General features: G+C 43.7%; 1 protein-coding gene across 8 annotated transcripts in view; it reads left to right on the top strand.

The window, feature by feature from the left end:
- Nucleotides 1–1,869, top strand: part of RPH3AL (rabphilin 3A like (without C2 domains)) — a 592,574-nt gene extending 590,705 nt beyond the window's left edge. For all 8 annotated transcript variants that reach the window (XM_073574447.1, XM_073574464.1, XM_073574429.1 and 5 more), the window contains one exon: nt 1,103–1,869. In XM_073574447.1, coding sequence (XP_073430548.1) covers nt 1,103–1,137 — 35 coding nt within the window. In that variant the 3' untranslated portion in view covers nt 1,138–1,869. The remainder of the gene's footprint in view (nt 1–1,102) is intronic.
- Nucleotides 1,870–19,507: the final 17,638 nt, after the last annotated feature.

Below are 19,507 nucleotides of genomic sequence, written 5' to 3'. Positions count from 1 at the left end.
GGACATTTGGGAAGTATGCATTAAGTGGATGGAACCTGTTAGCTCAATTTAGGTGCCTAAGGAAGCGGCATATCACTATTATCTATGATATACAGTGACAAACATGCCACCAGTTAAGTTGGAAGCATTAGGAGTGAGAAAATATACTCTTAAAGGGAATCTGTCACCTTGATTTTATGTTCTGAGCTGCGACCACCTCCTTTCGGGGCTTATCTACAGCATTACAGAATGCTGTAGATAAGCCCCCGATCTAACCTAAAAGTACTGCAGTGCGCAGGCGCCGGGAAAGGTCATAGAGGCCTGGCGCCTGTGCACTGCAGTACTTTGCTTTGCCTTCAGGGCAGAGAAGTATGCCTGCGCAGAAGCGCTATGGCCCGGAGAGATGAAGCAAACAGGAGGACGGCGTCACATGAAGATGGGAGGTGCCAGACCCGGACCCGCGACACCCATCGGACCAGACCGCCCCCCGCGTGAGTATAATGAAACCTGTTTTTCTTCTCTTTCAGGTCGGATCAGGGGCTTATCTATAGCATTCTGTAATGCTGTAGATAAGCCCGAAAGGAGGTGGCCGCAGCTCAGGACGTAAAATTGAGGTCACAGATTCCCTTTAAAGATGGCAATGTGATGATTCTTCCTGTAATCTGAGTTATGCTGCAGTGAGTAGAGGACTAGTCATGTCTCGTCACTGCTAGTATGCCCAACAATGAGTGTTTTTTTCACGACCTTAGAGTTGACTTCATTAACTTCCTAAAACCTTATTCTTAATGTTTACAGCTTTTGAAAAAGAGGCTTCTTACCACTTAATAAAATGAGAATGCAGTGAAACCTTGCCCCTTGCATGGGTTGCCTTTATTGCACATATGCCTTTGGTGTTTGTCGGATCACGTCTGTGTAACTGATCGTGTATCAGGACAGAGTCTTAAAAAGTTGTATCCAGAGTGTTTTACATAGTATGTCCATTATATGTCTTATGTTAACTAAATATCCATTAGAACTGTATTATTCATTATCCTGCTCTTCTGTTCAAATAGAAAGTTCAGATATAACATATATTGCCATAATAAATGATATGTCTTCCTTTTTATTCTTTTTCCTGATCAAGGAAAGCATCGGGGAAATCTGAATCTACGCCGCTGAAAACAAAGAAGTAAAAGAAGGATATTATTGATATGCTCAAATAGGATTTTAGTACCTTAACACCAGTTGCAATTTTCAATAAGTCATCAGATAATTGATCTTCAGGTTCTAGTCTATAGATAGTGTGTGTTGTGTAAATTGTATTGAACATTGGATGAGTAATTGCATTACAGGGGTTGTCCAGGTTTCTCACGAAAGTCTGCATTCATTCTGTATGACTGCAGACTTGGAAATCCTCACATCACGCATAGAAAACGCTACTAAGTTTCTCCGGTGTCGGCAGTATGTCTGGGCGGTCATGTTACCGCAGGTATGCTATATGCATAGTTCCTGCCACATTCTGACTAGACGTGCACAGCTTTGTTAAATTCACTTGTGTTGAGCGAGGCTGCTCATGTCTAATCAGAATATGGCCGGGCGTATGCATATCATATAATTGTGGTCATATAACCATCTGGCGCCAATAGTGGAGATGTGAGGATTCACAAGTCTGCAAACACATAGGATAACTGCAGAATTTCATGACAAGCCTTGACAATATGTTTAAAGTATTTCAATATGATGCTTTTATCTAACTGTATACAGGTAATATTGTAGATGAATTTGTATGTTCTAGAATGTTGTATGTATTGACTTTTGTGAAGGCTACACTTTTGTTTCTAAAAGTAAATTGTGTGGATAATTGTATGTTTCTGTGTATTCTATTATTAATAAAACCACTTATATACTGTATGTACAATAATTAGCTTGGCTGCAAAAATGGAATATCCAAAACTTTCTTGTAAAAGCTGTGACACACAGATATTTAGCCTCTTTAATATTTTCTTAGATGTTTGTAGTATAAGAGATCACCAGAACGAAAAAAAATGGAAGCACACAATTGTTTTTCAGTTTTACAATTACAGCACATTGCATTAATTTTTGTAGAGCTAATCATATCTGTAAATCCCACTAGGTCAGATTTCTCAGAATAAGGTTCATTGGGACAACTTTTCTTCCTGCCATGAAACTGTAGAAATGATAAAAGAAAGTATACAGGCAGTACAATCAAAACTGTTTCTCCTTTACACCCCAAATCCAAATGACTATAGCTTCATGGAACTAAATATGGAGAAAAAAGGGCTTTCAGTGAGTGTCGTTGATTTATTAAATGGACACAATGCAAAATACAGCATTTTACACACATTGTATGAAATTACCACATACTAAGTATATTTTAATTAATACATATGTTGTAAAAATAATTTTTGCTTGGTGAGACATCTATATTACAAATATTCACTTGCTATTTTTTCCAGTTGTATGGAAAGAATACCAAACTGACTTCATGAAATGCTGCTAATAAGTCTTTCTTAGTATTATTTAGTGTCTGAAATGTTGATATACAGTATCCTTTTAACTATCAGGGAGTCCAAGAAATACTGTCTTTTTTTAAGTTATTTCTTGTGATAGTTTTGCTAGAAATCTTCTCTATACTAGTATATTTGCGGTCTACTTGAAAAATGCTTTTCCTTACAGTTTCAAGCTACTTTGGTATTTTTTTCTATATTAGTATCGCCGATTCCGATACCGGAAGCCAATGCAAGTCAATGGGACAGAAATATCGGAATTAAAATAAACCCTTTCTTTCCTTGTAGGTTAATTCTACATGAAGGAAAACAACTAAGAATAATGTAGAATGTATTGGGGGAGGTAGAGGAGACATTAAAGGCATAGAGGTTTAGCCCAATCAAATGTAATAGCAGGAATTAATTTTTTTTTAAGACGTTCGGAGTTACAAAGATATTGACTATATTAACCTTTTTTATATTTTGTCAGATATGTATGTTTCACTACTTCCATGCTCTTCACCTTCTTTTTTACTTCTCCCACACTTTCTCCTTCATGATCCTCAGCAGGAGCAGCATCTTTTTCATCAACTTCTTCACCTTATTCATCTTCTTCTTCTTCACCTTCTTCCTATTATTCTTTTTTTTACATTCTTCATATTCTTCTTATTCAACTATTATTCTTCTTCATATTCTACTTCTTCATCTTCTTCCTATTCTTCTTCTTCATCATATTCTTATTTGTGACAGGCATTCCTGTAGTTGTTATCTATAAAAGTTTGAAGATTACACCTTCCGTTCTGCCTGTCACAAAAGATTTACAACAGTATTTGTCGGCGTTCAGTTTGGCCTGCAGCAGCAGGCCTTTTCCAGGGGCACCACGAGGAGGAACGGACTCACCCCCATACACTGCTTAATCGTCTTCTGCTTATAATTTAGATAATATCTTTTGCTCTGATTTTTAGTCTTATGCTTAATGTTCTTCTGCTTTTTGTTCTTCTGCTTTTTGTTCTGCTTTTTACGCTTCTGCTTCTTGGTCTTCTGCTTCTTGGTCTTCGGTCTCTTGTTGTTCTGTATCTTGGTGGTTGTCTTCATGTTCCTTGTCCTCTTGGTCATCTTCTTCAGGGTCATCATTTTGGTCTTCTTTGAGGTGGTCTTCAGGGTCGTCGTCTTTGGGGTCGTCTTCTTCGGAGTGGTCTTCAGGGTCATCATCTTCAGGGTCATCTTCGGGGTGGTCTTCTGGGTCGTCGTCTTCAGGGTCGTCGTCAGGGAGATCCAGAGTGATTACCAAAAACCATTTCAAAAAGCTTGAACTTGGAAATGAAGGTACAAGAAGGCTGAGGAACTGCCGAGACCCAGGTGACGGTACTGGAACCCGGATGGCTAGCAGAAGGAACAAGAGCCAATGGCACTACCGAGGACCAGCTGATGGTACTGGAACCTGGTTACTAAGCAGGAGGTACCTGTGCTAGAAAGCACTACCAAGGACCAGCAGACGTTGCTGGAACTCGGATACTGAAAAGGAGGCACCTAAGCCAAAGGCACTGCCAAGAACCAGCTGATTGTACTGGAACCTGGATGGGTAGCAGAAGGTACCCATGAAAAACAAAGTTGCAAGGCCGCGAGCAGGCCGCAGTTACCGAAACCCACAGTCCTACAGGGGGTGCTTGTCCTATTGGCACTATGGAACCAGCCTTTATTGCCATATCCCACAGCCCACATAGGAAGCACCTAAACTGCAGGCACCATAGAGTCAGCTAACCCGACCGCAACACGACAGGACAACATATTGGTGGCAAAGTGACATTGACACTACCCGGAAACAGCCGGCATGCTGGAACCAGGCTGGGCAGGAGGGAGTACCCATGCCAAAGACACTGCCGGGAACCAGCTGACTGTGCTGGAACCCGGATGGGTAGCAGAAGCTACAAGAGCCAATGGCACTACCGAGGACCAGCTGATGGTACTGGAACCCGGTTACTAAGCAGGAGGTACCTGTGCTAGAAAGCACTACCAAGGACCAGCAGACATTGCTGGAATTCAGATACCGAGAAGGAGGCACCTAAGCCAAAGGCACTGCCGAAAACCAGCTGACAGTACTGGAACCTGGATGGGTAGCAGAAGCTGCAAGAGCCAATGGAACTACCGAGGACCAGCTGACGGTGCTGGAATCCAGAGGGGCAGCAGAAAGAACAAGAGCCAATGGCACTACCGAGGACCAGCTGATGGTACTGGAACCCGGTTACTAAGCAGGAGGTACCTGTGCTAGAAAGCACTACCAAGGACCAGCAGACTTTGCTGGAACTAGGATACCGAGAAGGAGGCACCTAAGCCAAAGGCACTGCCGAGAACCAGCTGATGGTACTGGAACCCGGATGGGTAGCAGAAGATACCCATGAAAAACAAAGTTGCAAGGCCGCGAGCCGGCCGCAGTTATCGAAACCCACAGTCCTACAGGGGGTGCTTGTCCTATTGGCACTATGGAACCAGCCTTTATTGCCAGATCCCGCAGCCCACATAGGAAACACCTAAACTGCAGGTACCATAGAGTCGGCTAACCCGACCGCAACACGACAGGGCAAAGTTTTGGTGGCAAAGTGACGTTGACACTACCCGGAAACAGCTGGTGTGCTGGAACCAGGCTGGGCAGGAGGGAGTACCCGTGCCAAAGACACTGCCGGTAACCAGCTGGCGGTGCTGGATCCCAGGGTAAATACTACAAACAGAGTGGAGACAGAGGCCTAATTGGAGCAAGTTTAATATCTGATGTTGTGTGAATGTGGACGGAGCAGGAGATATTGCCGCACACACAGCAGGGGAGCAGCTGGCGTTACTGAACCCCACTAACACAGGAACTAGTGTTTTTCTCTGTGCAGATGGCACTTCAGAGCAGCAACTGGCGGTGTTGGAGCCCAGGGTCAATCAAGGTGTAGGCTGAGGCCTAATTGGAGCAAGTTTAATATCTGATGTGTGAATGTGGACGGAGCAGGAGATATCGCCGGACACACAGCAGGGGAGCAGCTGACATTACTGAACCCCACTACTAACACAGGAGCTAGTGTGTTTCTCTGGGCAGACGGCACTTCTGAGCAGCAACTTACAGTGTTGGAACCCGGGGATTACAGTTCAGGTGGTAGAAACATGAACACAACAGGAGACCTGGATACTGTTGCCAACCAATTATTTAATCTGGAAGAGGACTGGCAAATTCCGGCGAGATCCAGGCCTTGTTCTTTTCCAGAAAAGTAAGCCGGTCAACGTTATCGGAGGATAGTCGCATGCGACGGTCTGTTAATACACCACCTGCGCTACTAAAGACGCGTTCCGATAATACACTAGGGCAAGCCAGCACCTCCAATGCATACTGGCTAAGCTCTGGCCATGTATCCAGCTTAGAGACCTAAAACTTGAAGGGGGAAGAGCCGTCTGGGAGTACACTGAGAGGACAAGACATGTAGTCTGTCACCATCTGACGGAAACGTTGCCTCCTGCTGACTGGAGCCGTCTGTGATGGTGTAGACATTTGTGGTGGGGACACAAAACTTTGCCACATTTGGGCCATACTGGTCTTGCCTTGTGCTGAGGCACTGCTTCTGCTCCCTCTTTGTGCAGAGCTTCCTCCACTGCCTCGATGCACAGAGCTGCTTTGTAAAGCACTAGCAGCACTGCTCTTGGGTGGAATGGAGAACATGATGGAATGCATCAGTGTGTCTTGGTACTCCAGCATTTTACGCTTCAGATTCAATGGTGTTATGAGGCTTTGTAAGTTGTCCCGGTAGCGAGGATCTAGGAGGGTGGACACCCAATAATCAGCCGTGTTGAGAATGTGGGCGATGCGGCGGTCGTTTCTCAGGCACTGCAGCATGAAATCAGCCATGTGCTGAAGACTCCCAACTGGCCAAGAAACGCTGTCCCCTACTTGAGGCGTTATCTCTTCCTGCTCTGCATCACCCAACCCTCGCTCTACATACTGACTACTAGAGCATTGTGTACCTCCCTCCTCTGGAGAGATGTCTTCCTCCTCCATTGACTCCTCCTCTCAAAGTGTCCCCTGCCTAGGCCTTTGTGAGGAACCACCTTGCGCAGACTGTCTAGAAGCAGATGGCATTTGTGACTCCTCATCCTCCACCTCTTCCACAACCTCCTCCCTTAGTGCTTGCAGTGTTTTTTCAAGCAGGCAGATAAGGGGGACAGTCATGCTGACTAGTGCATCAACTGCACTCGCCATCCGCTTGGAATCATCGAAGGCACGCAAAACGTGGCATATGTGCTTCATAGAGGCCCACTCAGTGGTGCTGAAGTGTAAACGGCACGCAGTGCGACTTGTTTGCGCCTGATGCAGCTGGTACTCCATTACTGCTGCCTGCTGCTCACACAACCACTCCAACATCTGTAACGTTGAGTTCTACCTGGTGGGTAGGTCACATATGATGCGATGTTCCGGAAGGCGGAATCGGCGTTGCAGAGCTGCAATGCGCGATCTTGCCATGCTGGAACGCCACAAGTGAGCGCACTCTATGCGGACCTTGTGCAGCAGTGTATCAAGATCCGGATAGTCCCTCAAAAAACTCTGCACGACCAAGTTGAGCACATGTGCCAGACATGGGATGTTAGTGAGGTTGCCTAGGCCCAGAGCTGCCACCAGATTTCGCCATTGTCACACACTACCAAGCCTGGCTGGAGATTCGCTGGCACAAACCACACATCACTCTCCTGCTTGATGGCATTCCAGAGCTCCTGCACTGTGTGGATTCGATTCCCCAAAGAAATTAATTTCAGTACGGCCTGTTGACGTTTGGCCACGGCTGTGCTCATATCGGTCGTAACAGGTAAGCATTCACGGGTCCATGTGGAGGTAGACCGTGACGGCTCCTGTAGTGCTGATTCAGAGGAACTGAAGTATGAGGAAGAGTCTATGTCTATTCCTGCAATCCTTGGAGTTGGCAGAACACGTACAGCGCCACTCTCAAGATCTGTACCCGGCTCCACAACATTTACCCAATGGGCAGTGAGGGAAAGGTATCGTCCCTGTCCATGGTTACTGGTCCACACATCGGTGGTCAGGTGGACCTTGCTACTGACAGCGTTTAGTAGCGCATGTTTAATTTTTCCCTCCACATGCTTTTGCAGAGCAGGGACGGCTTGCCTGATGAAATAAAAGTGGCTGGGCACGTTGTATTGTGGGACTGCCAATGCCATGAAGTTACGGAAGGTGTCAGTCTCCACCAGCCTGAATGAGAGCATTTCAAGGGACAGTAGTTTTGCAATGCCAGCATTCTGAGCCTGTGCTCGGGGATGGTTTGCCAAGTATGGCCGCCTTTTCTTCCATGCCTGTGCTACCGATGGCTGTAGAGTGGCCTGGGAGTGTGAGGATGACAGGGAACGTGGTGCTGTGGGTGGAATTACACTGGGTCTCTGTACAACAGTGGCAGAGGTTCTTCCATGGCGATCCTGTGAGGAAGCCGAACCAGCTGTGTGTGAGCTGGAAGAAGAGGCTACAACACGAGCTGAAGCAGTGGTAGGTAGTGCTGTAGGTTGGCCTACGTCTTCAGTGTGTCTTTGTAACTCCACCACTTGCTTGGTCCGCACATGTTTCCACATATTTGTGATATTGAGGTTGCTGACACTTTTCCCTCTTTTGACTTTCTGATTACACAGCTTGAATTTGACAAAGCAAATGTCATCTGCAACTGTGTCAAAAAAGGACCACGCACTGCAAGTCCTGGGAGCTCCCGTTTAGAAAGAGAAATGCTCCTAATGGGTGCCGAATTGGAGGCCACAGGCAACCAAGTCTGCCCCCTCCCTCTCCCTCCTGTTTTGGCCGTTCGGGGAATCTCTTCCACAGAGCTGCTCCCACCACCTTCCTGTTCCTCACGCCATGATGGGTCAAGGACCTCATCATCTACACTACCCTCTTCAAACACCTGCTGCTCCTGGGTAATCTCGCCAGCACAGTACACACCAAAAAGTGGCACCTGAGTCTCATCAGATGCGTACTGAGGTGTGCTGACTATCGGCACTGGCCCACCCGTCTTCAGATTCAGAGAGACAAGGCTGTTGCGCATCACTGCATACTCGCTCTTCTTCACATTCTAGAATGCTGCTTGGCTGGCCCCCTCTTTCCAAGCCAAGAGATTCAGAGAACAGAAGTAGAGATAGCTCCTGTCCAGGGCTCTCTGACTGCCTGGGCAATTTGGCAGGTGGTGAAGAGACAAATGGTTGCTCTTCAGTGCTCTGGACCTGAGAGGATGTGGAAGTAACTGAAGTCGATGCGTTAGCTGCCATCCATTCGACTACGGCTTCAATTTGTTCCTCCCGCAGCAGTGGGGTACGGCGAGCTCCTACAAAGCTGCGCATAAAGGGCTGTTCCCTGGGAAAACTGGGAGATGCTGAGTCACTGGTGCCCGCAGCAGGCACAGAATCCCCACGTCTTCTCCCTGCTGAAACTCCACACCCACGACCATGTGCCTTACTCCCTGCCTTCTTCATCTTGGTAGACTGATAAAGACAGGCAGAAAAGTACTAAGGGCTTAGTGTGCTTATTCCTGAACAGCTGCTAACGGGTATAAGAAACACTAATTTTATAAAGTGTGGACTACACTTTAATATGAGCTAATGTGGCCTACACAACTGTAAAGTGGAGTGTTTGGTGAACTTTTTTTTTACAGGTTTTTTTTCACAAAAAAAAGGATGTGACCAAAGATATAAAAGCGATAGCTACAAAAAGTTTGTGATACTATTACAATGCAGGAAGGTAACCTACAATGCAATACATGAGGCTACAAAAAATAGGCTAATACTAATCTGGCTGGGGCTGCAGGGCACAAGCCAGCAGAAAGGCTCCTCTATCTACTCCTACATAGTGTTTGCAACCAATCTAGCTGGATACGGATGGAAGCACACTAATAGGAGAAATTCAGGAAAAATAAGCAGCACTACAGCAAAAAAGGACAATGTATGAGGCAGTGACGCACGCTGAGCGGACTACAACCAGAGGTGGCTGCAGAACACACTACAGCATGAGCTGCACTCACACACAGAGACCTCACAGACAGCCGTGAACAGTGCAGAGAACTGTGCACTAGCACTGAAAGGCTGCAGAAAGGCTCCGCTATCTACTCCTATATAGTGTTTGCAACCAATGTAGATGGATACGGATGGAAGCACACTAATAGGAGAAATCAGGAAAAATGAGCAGCAATAAAACAAAAAAGGACTATGTATGAGGCAGTGACGCACGCTGAGCAGACTACAACCAGAGGTAGCTGCAGAACACACTACAGCGTGAGCTGCACTCACACACAAAGACCTTGCAGACAGCTGTGAACAGCGCTGCAAGGCAAAAGAAAGCTACAGCGGTTGATAAAGTAGCCTGGGTAAAGCACTATATAGAAAATTGTTATCTCTAACCATCCCTCAGAGTCTGAACAGCAGAATCCTGTCCCTTACTGAATTCACAGCAGAGTGAACCCAAAATGGCGGTGACGGCGGCTTTTATAGTGCATCATGACATCATTTCAGCAGTCAATCACAGCCATGCCATTAGTTAACATGCCTACATGCCTAACAGGATGTGCCCACACTTCTTAAGATTACTCATTGGCTGAATCAAATCAAACTGGCTCATAGCATTATGGGAACTTCCAATTCCGGCTTTCAATATGCAAAAAGTATCGGAACTCAGTATCGGAATTCCGATATCGCGAATATCGGCCGATACCCGATATTTGCAGTATCGGAATGCTCAACACTACTTATGATGTATTACAATGTAATGTTTAGAAAATTAAAATAAGAACAGAAAGGATCTTTATCTGAGGTCCAGAGAGGCAGTTCATCGGTCTTCGGAAATGGTTTTAATGACTATGGCTGATAGGATAGGTTAATATGGGACTGGTAATTACTTAGTGCATTAACACTGCACAGGTTTTTTTTTCAAAGACATACTTCACCTAGTGACCATCAGCTCCAGCTCATTCCTAAGTGATGGTGATGTTCATCCTATCCGTTCTTGTCTTAGGACCCTGTCTTCCTTATCTCTGAGAACTTACAAAGGCAGCAGTGCATGGGAACATGTCACAAGCGAGCTGATGACTAGAGTTAGTGTGAATCAATTTGTTAGACCTGGCCCATTGGTCATGACAGCAATTTGGGGTCCCTAGATTGGAGCCCGGAGACTGGCCTGCTACCTAAAAGTCCCCTAATTCCTCTTTTGATTTTCTTATTTTCTGGCCTGGCACGACATAATCATTGCAGTGTGAAACACGTGACTGGATCCTGCGACTCAATCAGCACCCACTCTTCTAAAGACCATTGGTCAACAAGCTAAAATAGTATTCCAAACTACATTCTGATAAAATTTAAAGACTGCTAATGTGATGTATAGCGTACAGTTCATATAGCGTCTTGTGCTTGAGTGCGAGGAAAAGACAGGAGGCACAGGTGCGATTAGAAAGGACTTGTATTACTTCATACAAGTAATCAAAAGGGTTCACACAGTTTGCAGATACAAGGCAGGAGACACAGCAGGCCAGAGTAAACTTTTAGCACAGCAGAACTTCCACAACAGGTTCAGGGTCTCTCTCTGTTATTTCCCTTGTAACTGTGGATTTAGCAGGCAGCAAATTTCCAGTGTCCACAAGTGTTCCCAAGTTCATCAGCAGGCGGTGGCTGGAATACCAAGTCCAAGGCTTCCAGGAGCCAGGTCACAGGCTAACAGCAGACTTGATTCTGAAGTACAGATTGATCAGCTGAGACTGCTTAAAAGGCAAGAGGGAGAGAATCAGGGCGGGAACATAAAAGCTGGAAACTCCATACTAACTGAGGGCAAGATAGCTGCAGCAGGACAGAAAGCAAAATGGCCGATGGAAAAACCTAAGTTTCAAGAGCATGTCCAAAAAGACTGAGAACCTTACAGCTTACCTCACACAGAAAATAGTTTTAGAAGGTTATTCTGCATTTCAAGAAAATATGCTATTCTTGGGTAGGCCATCTGAGCAGTATCCAATTTAAATTACCCGAAACCACTGGTCAAGTGGCCTTTTAATGCAATTAAATTCATTCCTAAATAAGATGTAACACCTAGTAACAGATTGTACTGATATGTGTCAGTAAACAAAACATTAAGCAATTGTCACGACGCTGATGTCGGGTATCCCGGGACCAGGGGCTCTTTCCCTGTCCCTAATGCTAGGGGCACCCTAGCTCGCCCTGTTTCCTGGATTACTTCTGATGGTGAAAATGCTGGGGTCACATACCTTGCCTTAGCTCCTGAATCCACCCTCAGTCTGTACCCTTCACCCACCCAGGAAAGAGGGGAGTATTAGTGTACCGTCATACACCAACAAGACTAACAAGGTAATAACAACATGAATAATGAAAAATACGAAACATACAAATATACTCACACATACAACACATGCATGTACCAGAGAGTGGAAGATGGGGTAAAACCAAAGCAGAAGAAAGAGAATTATCACACATTCAAAACCTAGCAACCGTGACAGATAGATCCACCAAACACCTTCTCCAATAACAACCGCCAACAACCTCCAGCCATGCAGCAAAAGCTATCTCTGACAATGAATTAGCCACCGATTATTTGGGAGTGGCTAACTGTATACAGCTGAGACTTAACACAGGAAAGCTTACAGGAGCTCTCATCTGAGCAGATTAATCCCTGTACTGCTAAAAGAAACAGCATTTAATAAGAAGGGGAAGTGCTTCTAATAAGTTCAGGAGTAGGAGAAATCGGATGGTGCCACCTCCTGGCTACTCTGTGTGACGATAAACCCGTAACAGTACCCCCCTTCTACGGAGGACCTCCAGAACCTCAGAACTGGGTTTATCAGGGTGTGCCACGTGAAAAGACCGGATCAGTCTGGCTGCGTTGATGTCAGATGCTGGTACCCACATCCTCTCTTCAAGACTGTATCCCTTCCAGTGTACCAGATACTGAAGCGACCGACAAACTAGGCAAGAATCAACAATCTTAGCTATTTGAAATTCCAAATTTCCTTTCACAATGACTGGAGATGGTGTATTGTAAGGGGTTCCAAGGATTGTAATGAATAAGAAAATGCTCTCACCAAAATTGAATAAATTAAATTGGATTTACTTAATAAATTCTAAGATTAAATAACAAACAGTAGAAACAATAATTAAAAAAAGAAGCATTACATACATTACATTATTAAGGTAGAAATCCATCAAACTCTGTCTGTGTAGGTCACATCTCCAATCTCTGTGTGTATCTCGGTATGTCCCTGTGTCCTCTTTTTATATCCTAAAGCATCCAATGTATCTCAGTAAAAAGATTGAGCTTCATTGGGATGCCAGGGAGAAAGCTCCTTAAACCAGTCAGTTACTTAGCTACCAACAACAAATGCATTTACTAATAACGTGTAACTGTTCAGTTACTAAACAACAAAAGCATTTACTAACATCAAATCACTGGTCAGTTACATTCCTTTGTTAGATGGGTCATCTGTTTGGACATTTAAACTTCAATGACCTTCTGTGATCTCCATGGAAGTAATGATATATATATCATATATATACTAGCTGAAGAGCCCGCCGTTGCCTGGGCATAGTAACCAACTGTGGTTAGTTATAACAAATTATAATGATTATATTGCACATAAAATCCATGCATCTAATCCTATCCTGTGTGATACTGTCTGCTGAGCCGTGTATCTATTCCTATCCTGTGTGATACTGACTGCTGAGCTGTGTATCTAATCCTATCCTGTGTGATACAGTCTGCTCAGCTGTGTATCTAACCCTATCCTGTGTGATACTGACTGCTGAGCCATGTGTCTAATCCTCTCCTGTGTGATACTGTCTGCTGAGCTGTGTATCTAATCCTATCCTGTGTGATACTGGGATCACCCTGCAGTCTGTGTCAGAGGGTGGTCTGTGTTGGCAAGGTAATAAATTGTGTTATTTCCAGCTTTACAGAAGGACGATAACACCATAGAAATGATAAGAATAATAGGCCTCAGTTACCACAACTGTATTCAAAGAAAACTGTTGCTGATAGCAACCAATCACAGCTCATTTTTCATCTTTTAAACAGCTCTGGGACAGCGTTGCGAGTTTTGAGTGGCGACTTTTGTGTTTCGACTTTTATGTGGCGAGGTTGGTGTATGTGTGGTGAAATGTGTGCTGAGGGTGGTATATGTGTTGAAGCATGTGGTAGTGTGTGGTGCAATTTGTGTGTGTGTTCATATCCCTATGTGTGGTGAGTATCCCATGTCAGGGCCCCACCTTAGCAACTGTGCGGTATATGCTCTTTGGCGCCATCGCTCTCCTTCTTTAAGTCCCCTTGTTCACATCTGGCAGCTGTCAATTTGCCTCCAACACTTTTCCTTTCACCTTTTCCCCATTAAGTAGATAGGGGCAAAATTGTTTAGTGAATTGGAATGCGCGGGGATAAAATTTTGCCTCACAACATAGCCTATGACTCTCTCAGGGTCCAGACGTGTGACTGAGCAAAATTTTGTGGCTGTACAACAGTGCAGATGCCAATACATAAATACAATTTTTCCCCATTATGTAGTTGGGGCAAAATTGTTTGGTGAATTGGAACGCGCGGGGTTAAAATTTCACCTCACAACATAGCCTGTCCCTGCCCTTTATGACATTAACCCCTCGTCTCTCCAAAGCAATGGGTGAGGCAAGTGCAGGTGTCCATGGCTGAGCATAAGAGTCCTTTTATCTTCTATTGCTGCAGCTGTTCAGGGCCTCGCTTTATATGTCATTTGGTTTCAGGCAGAAGCTTCTAGGGTTAGTTGTCCCCTCGTTTGTCATCAGCTGGCAGTTATGAGGATTCATCCTGGTGACGGTTCAGCAGCATCTGGGCTCAGTCTCAGCGCTCAATTGGACATCTTCAGTCTATGCACAAGACTCAGCCAGCACTGTGGGAAAGTAAAATTCAAAATCATACTTGAAAATGTTCCAAAGTCTTGGCAGAGCTAACTAACTCAGTCCAAAGCAACAATTCAAGATAACTCAGTCCTGGTGGCTTGCTTTTCCACACCTTAATAAAATGAATAAAACAAAATTACTGTAGGTTTGTTGGTCCAAATTAACAGTGCTCAGAACGACCTTTGAAATTTTCTATTGTAGCAAATAAATATTTCTATTCTAGATTATAACTACTAAATAAAATATATCATATATGTATGGACTTATATAGTGAAATAAGTCATAATATCAAAATATCAGACACATCAAATTCATGTCAATCACATTTGCATAATAATGATCATAATTTCCAGTACAATCATGCTAATTGAGATCACAAAATAATGTTACTACTAATTAGAAACAGTACAATTACATGTTTCAACATTTTTTATGGAAAACAGAACCCAACCAGGGGAAGAGTCCTGAGGAGATCATTTGCATATTCCCAGTGCCTTCTGGGATAAGTGAAGAGTTTCCGCGAGCTCAACGATGACTGGGTTTTGGCCGTTGCAGCTGAAAAGAGGAAATCGGAAAACCAGGGGAAGAGTCCTGAGGAGATCATTTGCATATTCCCAGTGCCTTCTGGGATAAGTGAAGTGTCGGCACACAAATTTTGGCTCATCTTTCATTGTTTTTAAGAAATCTCAAGATGGAAGAGGCCAGGAGCCATTTGGTGAGCTGCATTTCTTGCTACATGTTCACAGACTTACCAGTGGAAAAGCCAAACTTCACATGCCACAAATGCAAGCTTGTGTCCCTGTTGGAGGAAAAGTTGCAAAATCTCGAAGAGAGGTTAGCTACGTTGAAGATCATTAAGGAAGGTGAAGAGTTCTTAGACAGAGCAGAATTATCTCTTCATGTTACAGAAAGAGAAGAAATTCGAAGTGCACCTGAAGAAACAGAGGAATGGAGACATGTGACCCAGAGAAGCAGGAGGATCAGGAGGCAGTCAGCACCCATACTTCTCAGGAACCAGTACCAGGCTCTCACGCAGGAAAACGATGAAGAAATACATCAGGATAAGACTTTGCCCACAAACAGCAACCTTGTATGCCTTCAGAGTCCTCCTGGATGGAGAAAGAAAAATGTTGTGAAGAAGAAACGGAGAGTTGTGGTCATGGGGGATTCCCTGTTGAGAGGAACAGAGGCCGCTATCTGCAGACCGGATATAACGTCAAGAGAAATGTGCTGTCTTCCAGGTGCAAAAATTAAAGATGTGTCTGACAGGATATCAGGACTCTTCAGACCTACAGATGACTACCCATTCCTGCTACTACATCTGGGGACAAATGACACCGCAAGAAACGACCTGGAAACCATCTGCAGAGACTTTGAAAACTTAGGCAAGAAAGTGAAAGAACAGGGAGCGCAGGTGGTCTTCTCTTCCATCCTCCCAGTGGAGGGCCATGGAACAAGAAGGTGGAATAATATTCTGCAGGTGAACAACTGGCTACGTCGATGGTGCCATCAGCAACGATTTGGATTTCTGGATCACGGAGTGAATTACCTATACGATGGACTACTTGCTAGAGATGGGGTGCACCTTACGAGGACTGGAAAACAAGTATTTGGAAGTTGCCTTGCTACACTTGTAAGGAGAGCTTTAAACTAGAACAACGTGGGAAGGGAAGCAAAAGACCAGAAAAAGCCATACACCTGACAAATGCTATTGAGAACTCTGCTATTAGAAGTCGAAAGGAAGAACAAAGACAAAAGAATCTAAATAATAAAAATATTGGAGAAAGAGAAAACAATCACAAACTAAAATGTTTCTATACTAATGCACAAAGCATAGGCAACAAACAAGGAGAATTGGAACTACTAACGCAGGAAAAAAAATATGATGTCATTGGAATCACTGAAACTTGGTGGGATGATACACATGATTGGAATACAAGACTAGAAGGATACAACTTATTTGCAAGAAACAGACTTGATAAGCATTGTATGTTAGAAACGCGTATATCTGCACAGAGATTGAAGCTTCAGAGACTGGGAGTTCTGTGGAAACTGTTTGGGTAAGAATACAAGGACAGAACAATGGAATGGACACCATTGTAGGCATTTACTACAGGCCGCCTGTGCAAGCTGAAGATATGGATGAACTCTTTATGCACCAAATGGCCAAGTTCTCCAAAAAATATGACATAGTTGTCATGGGAGATTTCAACTATCCAGACATTTGTTGGGAATCTCTCTCAGGCAAAACTAACAGGTCAAGGAAATTCTTATCCTCTCTTGCTGACAACTTTATCTTCCAAAAGGTAGGGGAGAAAACAAGGGGAACTGCTACCTTGGATCTAATCCTTATAAACAGGGAGGAAATGGTTGAGGAGGTAAAAGTGGCTGGGACCCTAGGAGGTAGCGACCATGCTATTTTAGAATTTTGGATAACTAGAGGAGGAAGACCTGTGAAGACTCAGAATTCAAGGTTAGATTTCAGAAAGGCAGATATTAAGGGATTCAGAAAGAGAATTGGAGGGATCCAATGGCTGGATATCCTTGAAGACAAAAATGTCCAGGAAGGATGGGAAATCTTGAAAAATGAAATTCTCAAAGCACAATTGCTAACAATTCTGAAAAGAGGGAAGAATAGGAAGCATTTAAGGAAACCAGGATGGATGAACACAGAACTTAAGCACATGCTAAAAAGAAAGAAAGAAATGTTTATAAAATGGAAAGAGGGAGGCATATCTAAAGAAGAATATAATGATGTCTGCAGAACCTGCAGGGCAAAAATAAGATTACTAAAGCTGACAATGAATTGAGGCTTGCAAGAGATGTCAAAAGCAATAATAAAGGATTTTGGGGATATGTCAAAAGTAAAAGAAAAGTCAAAGATGCTATAGGATTTTTACAGGATGAAAATGATGAAATGGTAAGACAGGATGTTGAGAAGGCCGAACTTTTAAATTCCTATTTTGCATCTGTTTTCTCTTAGAGAGGAAATGTAACATCAACTGTTATTCACTGTCCTATTAAGGGAATAGAAGAATCCAGGATATCTATAAACAGAAAGATAGTAAGGAAACACTTAGCTAACCTAAATGAATTCAAGTCTCCAGGTCCAGATGAATTACACCCCAGAGTACTGAAGGAGATAGCAGAAGAAATTTTTGAACCCCTCTCCATAATGTTGTTCCTATCTTCAAAAAGGGCAAGAAGGTGGACCCAGGCAACTATAGGCCGGTGAGTCTGACTTCTATACCAGGAAAGATCTTTGAACAAATTATAAAACAACATGTATGTCAGTATCTGGATAAGAATGAAGTGATTAAACAGAGTCAGCATGGGTTTGTAACTAATAAGTCATGTCAGACTAACTTAATTTCCTTCTATGACGGAATCACTGATTGGGTGGATCAAGGAAATGCTGTAGATATTGTATATCTTGACTTCAGCAAAGCATTTGACAAAGTATCTCATAAAATTCTTATTGAAAAAATGACTAAGTATGGTATGGACAAGGCAACTGTTAGGTGGATTCATAACTGGCTTAGTGATTGGACCCAAAGAGTGGTCGTAAATGGCTGCACATCCAGATGGAAGAATGTCTCAAGTGGGGTACCACAGGGCTCTGTCCTGGGCCCTGTATTGTTCAACATCTTTATCAATGATTTAGATGAAGGAATTGAGGGTAAACTGATTAAGTTTGCTGATGACACAAAGCTAGGAGGGATAGCTAATACTAGAGAAGAGAGAGAGGATTCAAAAAGATATAAATAAACTGGAGCAGTGGGCAGCAACTAACAGAATGGTTTTTAACAGGGAAAAATGCAAAGTACTGCATCTGGGCAATAAAAATGAAAAAAGCATATACAGAATGGGAGGAATAGGGCTAAGCAACAGCACATGTGAAAAAGACTTGGGTATACTAATAGATCACAGACTGAATATGAGTCAACAGTGTGATGCAGCAGCAAAAAAGGCAAATGCAAATCTAGGATGTATTAACAGAAGCATACCGTTTAGATCACGTGAAGTCATTATTGCCCTCTACTCTTTGGTCAGACCTCATCTGGAATATTGTGTCCAGTTTTGGGCACCACATTTTAAAAAAGACATCAACAAACTGGAGCAAGTTCAGAAAAGAGCGACCAGAATGGTGACCGGTCTTCAAACCCTGTCTTATGAGGAAAGGTTACAGGATTTGGGAATGTTTAGTGTGCAAAAAGAGAAGACTGAGTGGAGACTTAATAGCTGTCTATAAATATCTAAAGGGCTGTCACATTGTAGAAGGATCATCTTTATTCTCATTTGCACAAGGAAAGACTAGAAGCAATGGGATGAAACTGAATGGGTGGAGACACAGATTAGATATTAGAAAAAACATTTGTAACAGTTAGAGTGATCAATGAGTGGAACAGGCTGCCATGAGAAGTGGTGAGTTCTCCTTCAATGGAAGTCTTCAAACAGAGGCTGGACAGACATCTGACTGGGATGATTTAGCGAATCCTGCTTTGAGCAGGGGGTTGGACCAGATGGCCCAGGAGGTCCCTTCCAACTCTATGATTCTATGATTCTAAGGTCTATTACAAACCCTCAAGTGAGAAATGCACATTTATGCATCACCAAGACCAAACCCAATTCATCATATATCTCAGCCAGCGCATACGTTATAGTATGCTCACAGGAATATTTATCTTCTTAAAAACTCTAGAATGAAAACAAACATCATTAAGCATCCAAAAATGGCAAAACAGTTCAAATACAATTTTCAGGGGATGTTCCACAACTTTTATCTAAAATCTGCAATTGCTATTAGTCCATGAGGGAATCATGGCAGGGGGTGTAGTATGCCATGGTATTGGAGGAGTGTATGGGGCAGTTACAGTAGGGGCTGTGTATGCCTCCATCAGGTGTCCCACCTCTATCTTTCCAACCCCCTATCTCATTTGTCGCCAACCTCCTGGGCCTGGTGATTTGCAATTTACTTCTCCTCCTCAGATCTTGCCATCTCCCCAACAGGTCACTAGTAGAGATCCCATCTATCTCCTGGAATGGAACTCCACTAGCTATGAAGTCAAAAAACAACTCCTTCCTGTTCTTTCTAATTTGGGTATCATCTTTTC

The sequence above is a fragment of the Dendrobates tinctorius genome, unplaced genomic scaffold, assembly GCF_039654945.1.
Source record: "Dendrobates tinctorius isolate UK_male_01 unplaced genomic scaffold, ASM3965494v1 ptg000007l, whole genome shotgun sequence".
Classification (NCBI taxonomy): Eukaryota; Metazoa; Chordata; class Amphibia; order Anura; family Dendrobatidae; genus Dendrobates; species Dendrobates tinctorius.
Note: the sequence above shows the minus strand (reverse complement) of the source record. Positions and strands in the feature narration are given on the sequence as shown.